This window comes from Pelophylax lessonae (genome assembly GCF_965119305.1).
Source record: "Pelophylax lessonae genome assembly, chromosome: 7".
Lineage (NCBI taxonomy): Eukaryota > Metazoa > Chordata > Amphibia > Anura > Ranidae > Pelophylax > Pelophylax lessonae.
Window position 1 is genome coordinate 27590931 of NC_138774.1, and position 14476 is coordinate 27605406.

General features: G+C 47.0%; 1 protein-coding gene across 1 annotated transcript in view; it reads right to left on the minus strand.

Moving 5' to 3' along the window:
* Window positions 1-1037: 1037 nt before the first annotated feature.
* The window catches only part of LOC309560840 (mid1-interacting protein 1-B-like), a 38034-nt gene continuing 24595 nt past the window's right edge, over window positions 1038-14476 (minus strand). Inside the window, exon 2 of the mRNA XM_082264525.1 lies at window positions 1038-1688. Coding sequence (XP_082120651.1) covers window positions 1195-1656 — 462 coding nt within the window. The 5' untranslated portion in view covers window positions 1657-1688 and the 3' untranslated portion in view covers window positions 1038-1194. The remainder of the gene's footprint in view (window positions 1689-14476) is intronic.

The window sequence follows — 14476 nt, forward strand, 5'->3', positions numbered from 1 at the left end:
ATGCTGGTAGGGGGGAAAAAAAAAAAAAAAAATTGGTGTTGTGGATTTGTACTAGGGAGAAGGTGGGAGTTATGCAGGTTAGTGCAGGGGGGGGGGGGGGGGGCTTTGCTCTAGATCCCTGGTCCCCAACCCTGGCCTACAGGGCCCACTAACAGGCCAGGTTTGCAAGATAACTGAAATACATACCAGGTGATATCATTTGCTGCTCAGTGATTGCATTACTCTAGTCTGCATCTCCCCAAGGTAATACTTAAAATCTGGCCTGTTAGTGGGCCCTGAGGACCGGAGTTGAGGACCACTGCTCTAGATGACCTTGTCCTGGCACTGCACAGAGCTGCGGCTCAGCCCCACCCCCTGCGGTTTACTGGTTGTGATTGACAGCAGTGGGCTCCCAGCCATTGAGGGGGAGTACCCATACAGCAAAGGCTATTGTGAACAATTGCTGGATTGGAGGGGATTTAGGAAAAGGATTTAGGGGGGCACTGCCCACAGTTTTTTTTTTTTTTTTTTTTTTATCTTGCATAGTAAATTACCTTTACTATTCTCTAGTTTGGGCTATACATACAGCATATATAAAGCAGTGGGGTATTTGGCATTGCATGCATGACTTTACCCAGAGGTTTTAGGTTTCAAGATTTTCTTTTTTTTTTTTATTAAAAAGAAAAAAAACCCCACCACACAACAGCTTAAACTTTACAGTTTTATCACTTTTAGTCTAGTAACAAAATACACGACGCATATCTTGCATTGACCAACAGGCAGGGTTTCCACTTGCCAATCTGTGCAAGGAAAAAAAGCAGGAGAGGAGAGAATACGCACAGCTAGGACACACCTCAATGGGGGAAGACAGTGTACAAAGTCGCTGAACTACATACTGCCAGAACCCTTCTTGCAGGCTGGAAAGATCAAGCAAGAAAACCGGTTTACCAGAAACCTATTCAAGTCTGATTTGTACATCTACAAGCTACAATAGTCTGCTGAATCCCAATGGATGCCATCCAGTCAGAACCATATGCTCTAGGCCTTGTCCAGAAGAGGTTTGCACTGGGAATTTTTTTTTTTGGACCCCTTTTGCTGAAGTAGCAGCTGTGCATACAGCTTAAAGTAGATTCAATTTCAACTGATTAAACACACAGTCACGCTATAAAAAAAGAAAAACCCATCTCCCTGAAATACACATGGCCATTTTGTTCTTTAGTAGTAGATGCTCTTCGAGTAGGGGCCATTGGTCAAATTTCCAATCTCCACTTCCTTCTTATAGCAGTTGGTCAAAAGATTGGCCTTTTTGGTCAGCTTTGTCAGGACAGACAGGAGTCCCCTTAAATGGTGCTGAAACTGGTCCACCAGGTCTCCCGTCTCTTCCTCTGGAGCGTCCTCTGTGTCAGGGCAGCGTTTTGCCACAATTTGGTTTTCTGAGTGAATCCCCCACTTCATATCATGCCTTAGAGATTTCAGGAGAACGTAAGAGTCGTACAGGTTCCGGTTTTCTACATCTTTGGAATTCATGTTGTCTCCATTTTCCTCCTTGGCAGGGGTTATGTCCTGGAGCATGCTGGGAACCATGATAGTTTCATCCATGATGGTCGTGGCAGTGTTGAACCTGTGGATGGCATCCAGCAGGGAGTGGCGTTGTGGACTGTATTCCGACACCTCCATCGTGTAGCCTTTTCCTTGCTCAGATTAGAATTCTGGGGGAAAAAATAAAAAAAATATGTTGGCTACAGATCAAAATGTACTTTGACAATTCTGTTTGACACCTGCACATCTGAGCTTTGTTACTATACTCAAAAGCAAAAAAGGTGACCCATCAATATGCAAAGTAAACTATAGGATTAAGCAGGCATTTTTTTCCCTCAGAGAATAGGTGTAGGTCTTCGGAGTCGCCCCTTGTCTCCACTACCTACCCCACCTCCGAGCGCTGTCCTTTGGTTCTACCCTCTGCCCACCTCCCAGTACCCCCCTTTTAGAGAATACAGAACCAAGTATCATGTTGTGGTTCTAGGTAATTTGTATGAAATTTCTTGATAACTAGAAAAACAGTAAAATAGATCCCCTGCAATAACAATAGCCCCCCACAGGGGCGTAACTACAGGGGTTGCAATTGCTACCGGGCCCCATGCTCCAGGGGGCCCGGTAGCAAACCAGTGGGTGAACTTCCAGGATCTCAAAGGTCACACTTGCGACCGGGCCCTGGCATTGCACCACTGTGGGGAGGCCCCAATATTGCAGGAAGGGGGCCCACTGCAGAACTTGTGAAAGGATCCTGCTGCGGGACCATAATAAAAAGCCATGCAACGAGAGTAAAGAGCCCCAGGATTAGTGGGAAGAGCCCCGGGCTTGAAGGGAAGGGCCCCGGCCAGGGGTCTGGGGGGCCCTTCATGGTTTCTTGCATCAGGGCCCTGAATGTTCTAGTTACGCCTCTGGCCCCCCAGCAACAATAAATCCTCCCCTGCAACAATAGACTCCCTATCCCCCCCAATAAATCCTCCCCTGCAACAATCGCCCCCCCCCCCAATAAATCCTCCCCTGCAACAATCGCCCCCCCCCCCCAATAAATCCTCCCCTGCAACAATCGCCCCCCCCCCCCAATAAATCCTCCCCTGCAACAATCGCCCCCCCCCAATAAATCCTCCCCTGCAACAATCGCCCCCCCCCAATAAATCCTCCCCTGCAACAATCGCCCCCCCCCCAATAAATCCTCCCCTGCAACAATCACCCCCCCCCTGCAACAATCACCCCCCCAATAAATCCTCCCCTGCAACAATCACCCCCCCCCCATAAATCCTCCCCTGCAACAATAGACTCCCTATAACCCAACAACAATAGCCCCCCCAGCAACAATAAAGCCTAACCTGCAACAACCACCCCCCCCCAATAAATCCTACCCTGCAACAATCGCGTCCCCCCCCCCCCAATAAATCCTACCCTGCAACAATAGACTCCCTATCCCCAACAACAATAGCCCTCCAGCAACAATAGTTCCCCCAAGCAACAATAAATCCTCCACTGTAAAAAAAGCCCCACCCACAACAAAATGCCCACCAGAAACAATATAGATTCACCCCAGCAACAATAGATCCCCAGTAGCCAGCATCAATAGACCCTCCAGCTCACCCCAGCACCCCTTGCCATTGCATACATTCAGACTGGAGGTTACGGAACTGCATTTCCCCGCTGAAAAAAATCCATGGGATTAAGAATATAAACCACACAGTACATTACATGTGTCCCAAAAGCATCCTTATTCCTCTAGTGAAAAATAACTTTGTTACTTCCTTGTGAGGTTACACAACTTGTTAAAAATTCTAGCAGCGGCAGATAAGGTCATTTTCGATTAGTGAAGGCACATCCCCAGAACTACATCTTCCAAGAGCCCTTTCCCTACACACTGGGCAGGCTCTAGAGCAAGGGTAATGCATTTAAAAATTCAAGGATGTCTGGTCCCTAAAATTCTCCTCCAGCTGAGCTCCAAATTCAAAAGTTTGTGCTAGGACTCAAAGGATTGTAGGCATTGCAGGTCTATCAAGACTAGATCAAGATTTTGGTTAAGATAGGTTCACACAGTAATTTTGGAGCATACTGGTAGGTCAGTCATTTTTCAAAACTCAGCCCGCCACATTTTTAATTAGGGCTGATATTTTATTCTGAAGATGAAAGCATAACTGAAAACTCCATTTGAATGTTAGAAGTCTAGAACATAACCCAAATTCTTGCTGGAGTAACGATTAAGGTCTTTGGTCTTAAAGTGCCTGGCTTGACCCGTTTATCATGAAAGACAGCTTGTTTGGGTGTAACCTCTTTTTGGCAACCCTACCAGGCCGTTAAGATAATGATTACACTGTAGACATTGTTTACTCACTCAGTGTCTGTTCTTTACAGTAAGAAAATACACTAGTGATAATTTTAATCTGTAAAGAGCATCTCTACAGCGTTCATCAACATAATGCTGTTCTGTGAAAGGAAGGGAATGTAGACGCTTTTTTAGATATTTGGTCAATGCATATGCAAATCTTTCAAGCGGTTTACCATTTGCTGGTCATTTGAGAATCAGTCTGAAGAGCGGACATCCCCAACCAGTAGAGACTGATCATCATTTTAGCAGGAGTGGTAAAATGTTAGAAGGCCCTCTTGTTGACAAAGTTCACATCACCACCATGCTGGTACGGTCAGGGAAAAATCACCTTGGGTACAATCAGCCTGCCCATAGATCCATGCTGAACCAGCCGGGATTCAAACCATCTTCTGGCCACCTTTAGTTTTTGTTCCCTCACCCCCATTCAACCAGTGGGCTGCATGGAAAACACACAAATACAATAGATTTCACCATCCACACAAATTGGTGGATTGAGCGACCCACTAATAGCATATTGGAATTGTGCAATATGTCCCTTCGGCACTGGAATGCATTGTCTGTGCTGGCCCTGTTCCTCTGTCCCTACAGTTATCTCCCTACATAAAAAAACTTTAATAGTGCTGGGGGGAGGAAACAATGGGAAATACCACAGATGGGACTGCTGACCTCTAATACTAGATGGAGACACACTGTAGCAGCTTCTTGTCATGAAAAAAAGAAAAGAAAAAAAGAAGGGTGGAGGACACATTAAATGCACATATTTACAATCTAGAATTATAAAATGCAAATGTCTCTGCGTCCAGTCCCTGTGTCCGTGGGATTGCACTACTGCGCATGTGCCCCATGGACAGCCGTTGGGGGACTTTGCCCTGCTTCAGTCTGTTACGGCAGAACTTCCCAAACTGTGGGTCACAACCCGCATCTGAGTGGCTCACTGGCAGTCACTCCTGCCAGCCCACAACTGCCTTTTCACTTTACGGTGATGAATTCTGTCATGAATAATAAAAGCCATTTAAATGTTGTATTCAATGTACTTCATAATGCACATATATATATATTAAAGACTTTACATTTCATTCTGCACAATTATATATTATTTATTTATTTTTTTAGAAAAGAAATACAGCATGGCACTTCAGCATGTGATCAGCTCTGCAGTTCTGTGGATAATTTGCATAAACCACTCCCACCTACCAGACAGTAGAAGTTATCTGCTCAGCAGCACACGTAGGCTCTGTGTACACCATGCTGAGCAGATAACTTCTACTGTCGCGTCGCGACCCAGTTTGGGAAGTCCTGCCCTAACAGACTGACGTAGGGCGGGGCGAAGTCTCTGCACATCTATCGGGGCACATAAAAAAGGGACTCTGACCACACCATTTAAAGGGGGGGGACTCTGACCACACCATTTAAAGGGGGGGGACTCTGACCACACCATTTAAAGGGGGGGGACTCTGACCACACCATTTAAAGGGGGGGGACTCTGACCACACCATTTAAAGGGGGGGGACTCTGACCACACCATTTAAAGGGGGGGGACTCTGACCACACCATTTAAAGGGGGGGGACTCTGACCACACCATTTAAAGGGGGGGGACTCTGACCACACCATTTAAAGGGGGGGGACTCTGACCACACCATTTAAAGGGGGGGGACTCTGACCACACCATTTAAAGGGGGGGGACTCTGACCACACCATTTAAAGGGGGGGGACTCTGACCACACCATTTAAAGGGGGGGGACTCTGACCACACCATTTAAAGGGGGGGGACTCTGACCACACCATTTAAAGGGGGGGGACTCTGACCACACCATTTAAAGGGGGGGGACTCTGACCACACCATTTAAAGGGGGGGGACTCTGACCACACCATTTAAAGGGGGGGGACTCTGACCACACCATTTAAAGGGGGGGGACTCTGACCACACCATTTAAAGGGGGGGGACTCTGACCACACCATTTAAAGGGGGGGGACTCTGACCACACCATTTAAAGGGGGGGGACTCTGACCACACCATTTAAAGGGGGGGGACTCTGACCACACCATTTAAAGGGGGGGGACTCTGACCACACCATTTAAAGGGGGGGGACTCTGACCACACCATTTAAAGGGGGGGGACTCTGACCACACCATTTAAAGGGGGGGGACTCTGACCACACCATTTAAAGGGGGGGGACTCTGACCACACCATTTAAAGGGGGGGGACTCTGACCACACCATTTAAAGGGGGGGGACTCTGACCACACCATTTAAAGGGGGGGGACTCTGACCACACCATTTAAAGGGGGGGGACTCTGACCACACCATTTAAAGGGGGGGGACTCTGACCACACCATTTAAAGGGGGGGGACTCTGACCACACCATTTAAAGGGGGGGGACTCTGACCACACCATTTAAAGGGGGGGGACTCTGACCACACCATTTAAAGGGGGGGGACTCTGACCACACCATTTAAAGGGGGGGGACTCTGACCACACCATTTAAAGGGGGGGGACTCTGACCACACCATTTAAAGGGGGGGGACTCTGACCACACCATTTAAAGGGGGGGGGACTCTGACCACACCATTTAAAGGGGGGGGACTCTGACCACACCATTTAAAGGGGGGGGGACTCTGACCACACCATTTAAAGGGGGGGGACTCTGACCACACCATTTAAAGGGGGGGGACTCTGACCACACCATTTAAAGGGGGGGGACTCTGACCACACCATTTAAAGGGGGGGGACTCTGACCACACCATTTAAAGGGGGGGGACTCTGACCACACCATTTAAAGGGGGGGGACTCTGACCACACCATTTAAAGGGGGGGGACTCTGACCACACCATTTAAAGGGGGGGGACTCTGACCACACCATTTAAAGGGGGGGGACTCTGACCACACCATTTAAAGGGGGGGGGACTCTGACCACACCATTTAAAGGGGGGGGACTCTGACCACACCATTTAAAGGGGGGACTCTGACCACACCATTTAAAGGGGGGACTCTGACCACACCATTTAAAGGGGGGACTCTGACCACACCATTTAAAGGGGGGACTCTGACCACACCATTTAAAGGGGGGACTCTGACCACACCATTTAAAGGGGGGACTCTGACCACACCATTTAAAGGGGGGACTCTGACCACACCATTTAAAGGGGGGACTCTGACCACACCATTTAAAGGGGGGACTCTGACCACACCATTTAAAGGGGGGACTCTGACCACACCATTTAAAGGGGGGACTCTGACCACACCATTTAAAGGGGGGACTCTGACCACACCATTTAAAGGGGGGACTCTGACCACACCATTTAAAGGGGGGACTCTGACCACACCATTTAAAGGGGGGACTCTGACCACACCATTTAAAGGGGGGACTCTGACCACACCATTTAAAGGGGGACTCTGACCAAATATAGCGCCCGTTAATTTAAGGGGCTTAATGTCTAGTATTTAATATTGTTTAATTGAATGAGCTGGTGACAGGTATCGTTAACAGATTTGAAGTCTCTCACAATTTCAGAAACACACAAGTCATTCAGAGTCCAATGGAGCTCCTGGGTTAAGCTGGCGATACACGGCTCAACTTTTGGCCAAGTCTGGCCTAATTATGTGAAATCCAAGCCACAGGTGACACGGTTGGTACAACGCAGCACAACAAACTTGGAGTGGAGAAAAAAAAAAAAAATTAAATAAGCTGGGTGCAAAAAAATCGGTCAACCAAAAAGTGGCTGCATCCCATCGATCACCTGTGGAATCTTTTATTCTATGGTGTCGAGTTGTATTTGATTTCTCACTCCGTCCATGACCTAAACAAGAGAAGTTTATGCATGTATTGCTAGTCTAAAGTACAACTAAAGGCAAAATCTTTTTAGTTCTGGATAGAGTAGAGGGATTAGAACACCTGTGCTGTTTTTATTGCGGTCTGTGGCTTTATGTAGATTTTCCTGTTTCCGGTTATCATAAAGTAAAAGAAATCCCAAGTTTTGGGTTGTCCTCGGAACATTACTTCCAAAGGAGACACTAGTTCTAGTGGGGGGGGTTTGGGTGAGGGTTAGTTTTACATGGTGGTTGTCAAATTGAAGGGCCTACCAATCCAGTCAATACTAGGTACCAGTGTGCACAGGTTCCCTTACAATACAAGGAAGCTACTTCGTAAAACAGTTCTTTGTTATTCTATAGGTGAAGCCAATTTACAGGCCAGATGCGAGTTATGGAATGTTTGACTGAAGTCTCCATTCACGTTTTTCCTGTCCTAGATTACCAATCATGACTCACCACAGCAGGCATGAACAATAAATCTTTTGTTCAGGGGCTGCACACAAGCCAAAGTTTTGGACAGATGAGTTTTGCTTCATGACCCTGCCCAAGGGCCATCAACCAAATAGCACAATACTGAAGCAAGTCCATTTTTAACTTTAAAGCACTTAAGGTTTTTAATCCATCCAAAATGCACTGCTCAAAAAATTTAAGAAACTTTAATCAGGAGTATAGCATCAAGTCAATTCAACTCATGGGACCCTATAGAGGTTGCACAGGCTGTCCCAACTCCAGGATGGCACATCAATACGTGCCATTGCCAGAATGTTTGCTGCGTCTCCCAGCACTGTCTCAAGAGCATGGAGGAGATTCTAGGAGACGGGCAGTTACTCTAGGAGTGCTGGACAGGGCCAAAGAAGATCCTTAACCCATTACTGCAGGTCAGGCTGGATGGATCTACAGAGGAGTTTAGAGAAACTTCTAGAAGTTAGTGGGTGGAGGCCAGAAGGGTCTGATCTGCATACTTTTGGTAACTTTTGCCAATCCCCAGGCAGAATGTCCTGGCAAGGTGGGTGGATCAGCCTTTAAATATGCTAGCAGGGGGAGTCAGGTGGAAGCTGGAGTGCTGAACTGTAGCACTAATCAGTGCTACAGTTTCCACTAGCAACCCATTGAGGCAAGTGAGAGTTGTCCTTATGCATTGTGAATAGTTGGGAGTATCCCACTATTCCCTATACCTTTTGTCCATACTTATATGGGTCATAGGAATGCACTCCTGTGACCCAGATTCAGCCAACAGCGGGCTAAAGTCCACTGTCAGCTGGCCAATGGTCTGCAGGGATCCCAGCAATGTCAGGATCTGCCCAGATTCCTGACCAGCAGCTGGCTCAACCTCTCAGTGCGCTTCCAAGAGCCTGAGCCCCCTGCACAGCCTGGCATCCCACTGATCATGGCAGACCCGAGAACGGAGCAATCACAGCTGGGTACACTAGCCAAAAACTATCCGTTGAGGCGTGGAAAGGGGTGTGTCCTATGCATACATACTTGTGCTAATAGGGGTCCCTCGTTCCCATCTCAAAGTTGGGTGGTATGCATGTGTACAGCTCCTTGGCAGGCATCTGTTGGAATGATCATACCGGGGTTTAGGACAGAGTTTCATAAAGATATCCTCCTGTTACCCACCTGTAGGCTGGCCATAGATGTTGGGCAGGCTAAATGTACCAAGTCGATCAACTCGGGTGCAACCAGCCTGCTGGAGGTACTTGCAATTATCACTAGCGGCTGCCAAGAGCTGCTTCTGGATAAAATGAGAATAACTATTTTTTTTGCCAAGATCACGATTATCTCACAATGCTCTGCATAACATCTTTCACATTATATAAAATAAAAAAAAAAAAAAAAAAAAGCGAAACGTTTACGGTTTAGTTTTTTTTAAAATTCATTAAAGTATATTTTCCCCCAAAAACTGCATTTGAAAGAAAGCTGCTGCACAAAAAGACAAAATATTGCTGGGTCTAGGGTCTCTAAAAACACACACGCAGCCCGAAAAAAATTAAAGGAACACTTTTTAATCAGTATAGCATCAAGTCAATCAAACTCCTGGGATATTGATCTGGTCAGTTAAGTAGCATCTGTTTCAGCTGCTTTGGCGTAAAAAAAAAAAAAAAGTGCACTAGATGGGCAACAATGAGACAACCTCCAAAACAGGAATGGTTTTACAGGTGGAGGCCACCGACTTTCCACCTACTTCTCTTTTCTGACTTTTTCACTAGTTTTGCATTTGGCTAGGGTCAGTGTCACTACTGGTAGTATGAGAAGATACCTGGACCCTATAGAGGTTGCAAAGGCAGGCCAACTCCTCCAGGATGGCACATCAATAAAGATTTGCAGTGTCTCAGGAGCATGGAGGAGATTCCAGGAGACCGGCAGTTACACTAGGAGAGCTGGAGCTGGACAGGGCCGTAGAAGGTCCTTAACCCATCAGCAGGACCGGTATCTGCTCCTTTGCGCAAGGAGGAACAAGGAGGAACAGGATGAACACTGCCAGAGCCCTACAAAATTACCTCTAGCAGGACACTGGTGTGAATGTCGGACCAATCAGAAACAGACTTTAGGAGGTTGGCTTGAGGGCCCGACATCCTCTAGTGGGCCCTGGGCTCATTGCACAGGACTTCAATTGGCATTTGCCATTGAACACCAGAATTGGCAGGTTCGCCACTGGCACCCTGTGCTTTTCACAGATTATTATACAGGATTTATATAGGGCCAACAGTTTGCGCAGTGCTTTACAATGTGGGGGAAGACATTACAGTTACAGTACAATTCAATACAGGAGGAATCAGAGGGTCCTGCTCGTTAGAGCTTACAATCTAGAAGGGAGGATGAGAGCAGGTTCCCCCTGAGCCCATGTGGCAGACGTGAGAGGGTCTGGAGAAGCCAGAGAACGTTATGTTGCCTGTAACCTCGTTCAGCATGATCATTTTGGTGGTGGGTCAGTGATGGTCTGGGAGGTATATCCATGGAGGGACGCACAGACCTCTACAGGCTAGACAATGGCACCCTGACTGCCATTAGGTATCAGGATGACATCTTTGGACCCATTGTCAGACCCTACACTGGTGCAGTGGGTCCTGGGTTCCTCCACAATGCCCGGCCTCATGTGGTGAGAGTATGCAGCCAGTTCCTGGAGGATGACGGAATGGATACCATCAAATGGCCCCCACGCTCGCCTGACCTAAATCCAATAGAACACCTCTGGGACATTATGTTTCGGTCCATCTGACGCTGTCAGGTTGCATCTCAGTCTGTTTAGGAGCTCAGTGATGCCCTGGTCCAGATCTGGGAGGAAATACCCCAGGACACCATCCTTCGTATCATTAGGAGTATGCCTCGACATTATCATGCATACATACATACAAGCATGTGGGGGGCATACAAACTACTGAGGACCATTTTGAGTTGCTGCAATGAAAATTCAGCAAAATGGACTAGCATGCTGCATCGTTTTTTCACTTTTTCGGGGCGTCTGAATTTAGATCCCTGTAGGGTGATCATTATCATTTCCATTAAACGATGTGGCATCCTTTCATTCTTAACACATTACCCAGTCCATACCAGTATAGATCCTAACACATTACCCAGTCCATACCAGTACAGATCCTAACACATTACCCAGTCCATACCAGTACAGATCCTAACACATTACCCAGGCCATACCAGTATAGATCCTAACACATTACCCAGGCCATACCAGTATAGATCCTAACACATTACCCAGTCCATACCCAGTCCATACCAGTATAGATCCTAACACATTACCCAGTCCATACCAGTATAGATCCTAACACATTACCCAGTCCATACCAGTATAGATCCTAAAACATTACCCAGTCCATACCAGTACAGATCCTAACACATTACCCAGTCCATACCAGTACAGATGGTAGCACATTACCCAGGCCATACCAGTACAGATCCTAACACATTACCCAGGCCATACCAGTACAGATCCTAACACATTACCCAGGCCATACCAGTACAGATCCTAACACATTACCCAGGCCATACCAGTACAGATCCTAACACATTACCCAGTCCATACCAGTACAAATCCTAACACATTACCCAGTCCATACCAGTACAGATATCCAGCATTCGATTTTTCCCCATTGAGATCTGATGCGTTTTCAAAGTGATCCTTTATTTTTTTTGAGCAGTATATTGATCTATTGTTTGGGGGTTCCAAGTAATTTTTGTAGCAAAAAATTTTGATTTTACTTTGTAAGCAATAAGCGTCAGAAAAAGACTTAAGCCCCGTACACACGCTACGAATTACCACCGACCAGTTGTCCGTCTTTTGTCCAGAGTGGTGTCTGTTGGTTGGAATGTGCCTAGACTGCACACAAATTTTCCCGTACGACAGAATTCTACTTCAGAAGTGATGTCATGTGTTGGATTGCTTTCTATGTGTTCTTTCATCTCTGAGCATGCCTAGTCTTGCTCATAAGATTTTTCCCCATCGAAATCTGTACTAATGAGACGAAAATCGGACGTGTTTTGACAGAGGACAACAATTTTAATGCCTGCACATCAGGATTTTGTCAGCCGAAAAAAGTCGGAGTCGGCTGTCGAAAAGCACCATACTAACAATCCAAAAATCGGCAGATCGGTCATTGGACGAAATTTCCCGTCCGAATTTCTTATCGTGTGTACGGGGCTTTAGTCTTTAAGAGGTTAAACTGACCTCATTTACAGACGGAAGTTCATTCCTTTGATCTAAAAGAACCAAAAATAAGACGTTATAGTTATGTCTCAGCACTGAGAAATGTTGATAAATATTTGCCGGAGGCTCTTTTTTGGGCCTCTTAGTGCTGGTTCACACTTGTGCGGTTTGCAAGATTGCATGTAATGTCGGAGCGCACTTCTCCTAAATTACATGCGATTTCCTGTGCAGATGCGAGTTCAGCCATACACTTTGTATGGCTAAATACGCAGCGCATCCGCAGCAAACTCACACATGAGGCTTTTTTTGAGCCGCCTCAGAATCGGATCGCACAGTGGTTCACACTTGTGTGATCTGATTCTGTGCGAACTTGCAGATCGCAACTGGGGGTGTCGTTAACTTTTAATTGACACCCCCTGCATATCGCATATGGCAGTGTGAACTTCCACTCTTGTGTACAGGCCTTAAGAGCCAGTTCATAACAAGTCACTTGAAGATAGACAAGGATCCGACTTAGAGGCGACTCCCATTGAAGTCTATGTGCACAAATCAGATAGAGGTCGCCTTGAAGTAGTACAGGAACCTTTTCTGAAGTCGGAGCGACTTCAGTAGTGCATATTAAGAGCCGGTTCACTTGCCGGGGCGACCTGTGAAGTCGCGGTGCGCAGCTCGCACCACGACCTCGGAGCGGCCGGCACGGACTTCATATCATTGAAGTCAATGCAGGTCGCCCCAAAGAAGCTCCGGACCCTTTTTCTAAGTCGGAGCGACTTGTGGTCGCTCCCATTAGAACGGCTCCTGTGCTAATCTATGGCAGGCGACCCACGGTGACTTGTCAGGCAACCAGGTCGCCTGACAAGTCGCCCCAGTGTGAACCGGCTCCAAGAGGGCTCCCATTCATTTACATTGAATTTGTGATGACAAGAGACTTGGGGCGACTTGAGGTCGCACAAGTCGTGTCCCAAGTCGGAGTACCGACTCTAAGAGTGGCCAATAATCTATTTACCCAGCAAGAAAAGAACACTTTGATAAGAATGTTAGTTGATTGATGTACAGCACCTGTTCAGTTTTCCACATTTCAGCCACAATTACACGTGGGCTGCCTGATATCCTTATACCTGGTACACTCCAAGCTCATCGGTCATCCCAGCGGGCTGAACATAAGAAAACCCAGTCAGCTCTGGTTTGAGCCGCTGTACTAACTTCAGATTGTTAGTACAGCAGCTCAGACCAGAGCTGACTGTTTCCTCTCGCTGAGCAGTTGCCTTCTGAGAGGGACGGCCCCCACCAGAACAGTCTGATCAGCGCTCTCCACAATTGGCTGAGTGTGCTGATCGAGAGTTGGTTGGCTGCTGGTTTTCCAGCATACTCGTCTGACAGAAGTCAGCCAATCGGCCAGCTTCTGTCAGGCTGGCTGCCATACACATGGGCCAATTTTATTTATTTTCTAACTGGCCGATGTCTCCCAGCATTCAGCCCGTGTGTAAGGAACTTTAGAGTCGTTGTTCAGGTCAAACCCAAACACTTTCAATTTATAGCCAATCAGGCAGGTCCTAGCACTACATAGTTGAAGGAAAATCCAATAGAGATTATACAGAAATCATACAAGAAAATTGTAAAATGTATGGCAAGCCTTATATACCCAGTGAAAGGGACTGATAAAGATGAAACAAATCCTATCCAAGTTGTACCCATTTTATCTGCAGTCTTCTCCCCTTTACAGCCAAAGTCAAGAGTTTTTAAAGCTAATCTGAGGGTACAGACAAAAAAGGAGGCAGAGCTAAAATTACACTCTGCAGAGCTGAGCGAGGAGAGCTCAGAGCAGATTGGAGGAAAGGGACACACCCCCTTCACAAAGCAACAGAGCCGAGGCTGTCAATTCACAGGCTGCGTGCTGGAGACCCTCCACCCCCCCCCCCCCATCAATTTTTTCCTCTTGGCATCAGGAAATACCCTGTCAGGAGTGACTCATGCAGATAGAGGAAAGAGGCAGCAGACAGAAATTAAACGAAAGCCTAGTACACACGAAAAAAAAAAAAAAAAGTCCTTGTACTAACTCACTATCTGATGGGTTAGTGCGGCAATCTCCCCTCCTGTGCTATCTTGTCACCAAGTTAGCCTCCTGCTCTCTCAACACATGTGCATGCAGTAG